The sequence below is a fragment of the Octopus sinensis genome, linkage group LG17 (genome assembly GCF_006345805.1).
Source record: "Octopus sinensis linkage group LG17, ASM634580v1, whole genome shotgun sequence".
NCBI lineage: Eukaryota > Metazoa > Mollusca > Cephalopoda > Octopoda > Octopodidae > Octopus > Octopus sinensis.
In genome coordinates this window covers 7,517,889-7,522,888 of record NC_043013.1, presented here as the reverse complement: position 1 = coordinate 7,522,888, position 5,000 = coordinate 7,517,889, and the positions used below count along the sequence as shown (strand labels likewise).

Sequence of the window (5,000 nt, the reverse complement as noted above, 5' to 3'; positions counted from 1 at the left end):
AGGATGAAAGGCAAAGGTGATCTGGATAGGATTTGAACTTAAAATATAAAGAGCAGGAAGAAATACTGCAAAGTATTTTCTCTGACATTCTAAATAGATTTGGCGTGGAGGCGCAATGGCCCAGTGGTTAGGGCAGAGGACTCGCGGTCGTAGGATTGCGGTTTCGATTCCCAGACCGGGCGTTGTGAGTGTTTATTGAGCAAAAACACCTAAAGCTCCACGAGGCTCCGGCAGGGGAATGTGGTGATCCCTGCTGTACTCTTTCACCACAACTTTCTCTCACTCTTACTTCCTGTTTCTGTTGTACCTGTATTTCAAAGGGCCGGCCTTGTCACTCTCTGTGTTACGCTGAATATCCCCGAGAACTACGTTAAGGGTATTTGTGTCTGTGGAGTGCTCAGCCACTTACACGTTAATTTCACGAGCAGGCTGTTCCATTGATCGGATCAACCGGAACCCTCGTCGTCGTAACTGACGGAGTGCTTCCCCTCTCTAAATAGATTTGGCAAAATGTAGGGTCTCTGCTGAAAAAGGAGCAGTTCTGTATTTGAAAGCTTTAACATGTCTGTGTAAGAGAAGCAGATTATATTTTTGATTCTAAATTTGTACATTTGTACTGCTTAACAATATTCTGTTTCTCTACTTTACAGAGTGTGCTGTAAAAAAGGCCAAATATCGTGTATTAAAATTAGATGAAAACACGTTCAATTGCACCAGACATGGCAGCTTTGAGAAGCTTCAATGTGTTGGTGCAGTTTGTTTTTGTGTTAACGAGGAAGGGAAAAGACTAAAAGAACAGGGTTCATTTACAATGAGTAATTTCAGAAAAAACCCCTGTTAGGTTTGTATGTTCATCAACTGTACCTTTCATTTGCTTCGTTATTGTACATTATATATTTTACATAGAGGACAGTTCACTAAATTTCCACTTGTTTGGGCTACATTTGATGTCTCCTTTTCTTTGTCTCCTTTTCTATGTCTCCTTTTTTATGTCCCCTTTTTTTGTCTCCTTTTTTTGTGTTTCCTTTTTTATGTCTCCTTTTTTTATGTCTCCTTTTTTTGTCCCCTTTTTTATATCTCCTTTTCTTATGTCTCCTTTTTGTATGTCTCCTTTTCTTTGTCTCCTTTTTTATGTCTCCTTTTTTATGTCCCCTTTTTTGTCTCCTTTTTTATATCTCCTTTTTATGTCTCCTTTTTTATGTCTCCTTTTTATGTCTCCTTTTTATGTCTCCTTTTTATGTCTCCTTTTCTTATGTCTCCTTTTTTTGTCTCTTTTTTTTATATCTCCTTTTCTTATGTCTCTTTTTGTATGTCTCTTTTCTTTGTCTCCTTTTTTATATCTCCTTTTCTTATGTCTCCTTTTTGTATGTCTCCTTTTCTTTGTCTCCTTTTTTATATCCTTTTTTATGTCTCCTTTTTTTATATCTCCTTTTCTTATGTCTCCTTTTTTATGTCTCCTTTTTTTGTGTTTCCTTTTTTATGTTTCCTTTTTTTCAATGTCTCCTTTTTTTGTCTCCTTTTTTTATATCTCCTTTTTTTATGCCTCCCTTTTTTATGTCTCCTTTTTAATGTCTCCTTTTTTATGTCTTCTTGTCTCTTTTTTTATGTCTCCTTTTTTATGTGTCCTTTTTTGACTCCTTTTTTATGTCTCCTTTTTTTATGTCTCCTTTTTGTCTCCATTTTTTCTCCTTTTTTTATGTCTCCTTTTTAATGTCTCCTTTTTTAGGTCTCCTTTTTATGTGTCCTTTTCTGACTCCTTTTCTTATGTCTCCTTTTATTGTCTCCTTTTTGTTTCCTTTTTTGTCTCCATTTTTTGTCTCCTTTTTTTATGTCTCCTTTTTTTGTCTCCTTTTTTATATCTCTTTTTTTATGTCTCCTTTTTTATGTCTCCTTTTTATGTCTTTTTGTGTTCCTTTTTTACGTCTCCTTTTTATGTCTCCTTTTTTATGTCTCCTTTTTATGTCTCCTTTTTTTATGTCCCCTTTTTTATGTCTCCTTTTTTTGTCTCCTTTTTTATGTCTCCATTTTTTATGTCTCCTTTTTTTGTCTCCTTTTTTATATCTCCTTTTTTATGTCTCCTTTTTATGTCTCCTTTTTTATATCTCCTTTTTTATATCTCCTTTTTGTATGTCTCCTTTTTTATGTCTCCTTTTTTATGTCTCCTTTTTATGTCTCCTTTTTTATGTCTCCTTTTTTATATCTCCTTTTTTCATGCCTCCCTTTTTTTGTCTCCTTTTTATGTCCCCTTTTTTATGTCTCCTTTTTTTGTCTCCTTTTTATGTCTCCTTTTTATGTCTCCTTTTTATGTCTCCTTTTTATGTCTCCTTTTTATGTCTCCTTTTTATGTCTCCTTTTTATGTCTCCTTTTTTTATGTCTCCTTATTTTATGTCTCCTTTTTTTATGTCTCCTTTTTATGTCTCCTTTTCTGTCTCCTTTTTTTATGCCTCCTTTTTTTATGTCTCCTTTTTATGTCCCCTTTTTTATGTCTCTTTTTTTATGTCTCCTTTTTTTATGTCCCCTTTTTTATATCTCCTTTTCTTATGTCTCCTTTTGTATGTCTCCTTTTCTTTGTCTCCTTTTTTATGTCTCCTTTTTTATGTCCCCTTTTTTGTCTCCTTTTTTATATCTCCTTTTTATGTTCCCTTTTTTTGTCTCCTTTTTTGTGTTTCCTTTTTTATGTCTCCTTTTTTATGTCTCCTTTTCTTATGTCTCCTTTTTTTGTCTCCTTTTTTTATATCTCCTTTTCTTATGTCTCCTTTTTGTATGTCTCCTTTTCTTTGTCTCCTTTTTTATATCTCCTTTTCTTATGTCTCCTTTTTGTATGTCTCCTTTTCTGTGTCTCCTTTTTTATATCTCCTTTTTTATGTCTCCTTTTTAATGTCTCCTTTTTTAGGTCTCCTTTTTTATGTCTCATTTTTTTGTGTTCCTTTTTTTATGTTCCTTTTTTTCAATGTCTCCTTTTTTTGTCTCCTTTTTTATATCTCCTTTTTTTATGCCTCCCTTTTTTATGTCTCCTTTTTAATGTCTCCTTTTTATGTCTTCTTGTCTCTTTTTTTATGTCTCCTTTTTATGTGTCCTTTTTTGACTCCTTTTTTTATGTCTCTTTTTTATGTCTCCTTTTTGTCTCCATTTTTTCTCCTTTTTTTATGTCTCCTTTTTAATGTCTCCTTTTTTAGGTCTCCTTTTTTATGTGTCCTTTTCTGACTCCTTTTCTTATGTCTCCTTTTATTGTCTCCTTTTTTGTTTCCTTTTTTTGTCTCCATTTTTTGTCTCCTTTTTTTATGTCTCCTTTTTTGTCTCCCTTTTTTATATCTCCTTTTTTATGTCTCCTTTTTTATGTCTCCCTTTTTTATGTCTCTTTTTTGTGTTTCCTTTTTTACGTCTCCTTTTTTATGTCTCCTTTTTTATGTCTCCCTTTTTTATGTCTCCTTTTTTTATGTCCCCCTTTTTTATGTCTCCTTTTTTTGTCTCCCTTTTTTATGTCTCCATTTTTTATGTCTCCTTTTTTTGTCTCCCTTTTTTATATCTCCTTTTTTATGTCTCCCTTTTTTATGTCTCCTTTTTTATATCTCCTTTTTTATATCTCCTTTTGTATGTCTCCTTTTTTTATGTCTCCTTTTTTTATGTCTCCTTTTTTATGTCTCCTTTTTTTATATCTCCTTTTTTTATATCTCCCTTTTTTCATGCCTCCCTTTTTTATGTCTCCTTTTTTATGTCCCCTTTTTTATGTCTCCTTTTTTTGTCTCCCTTTTTTATGTCTCCCTTTTTTATGTCTCCCTTTTTTATGTCTCCTTTTTTATGTCTCCTTTTTTATGTCTCCTTTTTTATGTCTCCTTTTTTATGTCTCCTTTTTTTATGTCTCCTTATTTTATGTCTCCTTTTTTTATGTCTCCTTTTTTATGTCTCCTTTTCTGTCTCCTTTTTTTATGCCTCCTTTTTTTATGTCTCCCTTTTTATGTCCCCTTTTTTATGTCTCCTTTTTATGTCTCCTTTTTTTATGTCCCCTTTTTATATGTCTCCTTTTTTTATGGCCCCTTTTTATATGTCTCCTTTTTTTCAGAAACAGCTTGATGCATCGGTGAACAATCAAAGGCATTGAAGCACATAAAGTTGCTCATTGAGAAAAAAGTTGGATGACCGGAAAGGTTGGAAGTCATCCGAATGTTGGGAAAGAGTTACCTTCATCCTTCATCCTGAGGATTTGTGCTGCCTCTTAAAATGTCAACATCATGACTGCTACTCGTTGCTCTGTGAACACTACAAAAGCTGAAAGACATGACATGGACAGCTGCAATGGAGACTACGAAGCTGTGGCCAGTAGGAAGGGACACAGGAGGCGTGTGCCTCCAGTGAGGGTGATGTAATGCCACCCTACATCGTTGTGGAGGCACATGGCCAAGTGGTTAAAGCAGCGGATTCGCAGTCGAGGGATTGCCGGTTCGAATCTCAGACCGGGCGATGTGTGTGTTTATGAGCGAAACACCTAAGCTCCATGCGGCAGAAGGTAATGGCGAACTTCTGCTGACTCTTTCGCCAAAACTTTCTTCCTCCTGCATCTTGCAGCTCACCTTCGACGGAGCAGCATCCTGTCCAGGTGGGAAACCTATACGCCAAGACACCTGGAAAACCGGCCCTTATGAGCCAGGCATGACTCAAGAAGGAACAAAACAACCCTACATCATTGAACAATGCAATAAGCTCTATTCAGATGATTATGTGAAGCTGCTGGAGATCGTAGTCAATCCCTGGTTGGAAAGGATTGCTGCTGAAAGACCATATATGTAGCAGCAGGATTCAGTTCCTTGCTATACCTGCAGAAAGAGTCAGAAGTTGTTGTTGGAGAATTTCAATGACTTCACCAACCCCAATTTCTGGCCTTCTAATCCCCGCTTATTGTAATCCCATGGATTACTATGTGTAGAGTGCAGTTGAAAAAGATACCCATCATTCTGCCTGAAATACAAAGGCTGAACTGGTGACCAAGATCAAGGGGTGTGTG

The 5,000-nt window shown here is 35.2% G+C and overlaps 1 protein-coding gene across 5 annotated transcripts in view; it reads left to right on the top strand.

The window, feature by feature from the left end:
- Positions 1 to 5,000, top strand: part of LOC118766693 — a 25,198-nt gene that overhangs the window by 14,742 nt on the left and 5,456 nt on the right. For all 5 annotated transcript variants that reach the window (XM_036510309.1, XM_036510308.1, XM_036510307.1 and 2 more), the window contains one exon: positions 651 to 841. In XM_036510309.1, the coding sequence (XP_036366202.1) occupies positions 651 to 841 (191 nt within the window). The remainder of the gene's footprint in view (positions 1 to 650; positions 842 to 5,000) is intronic.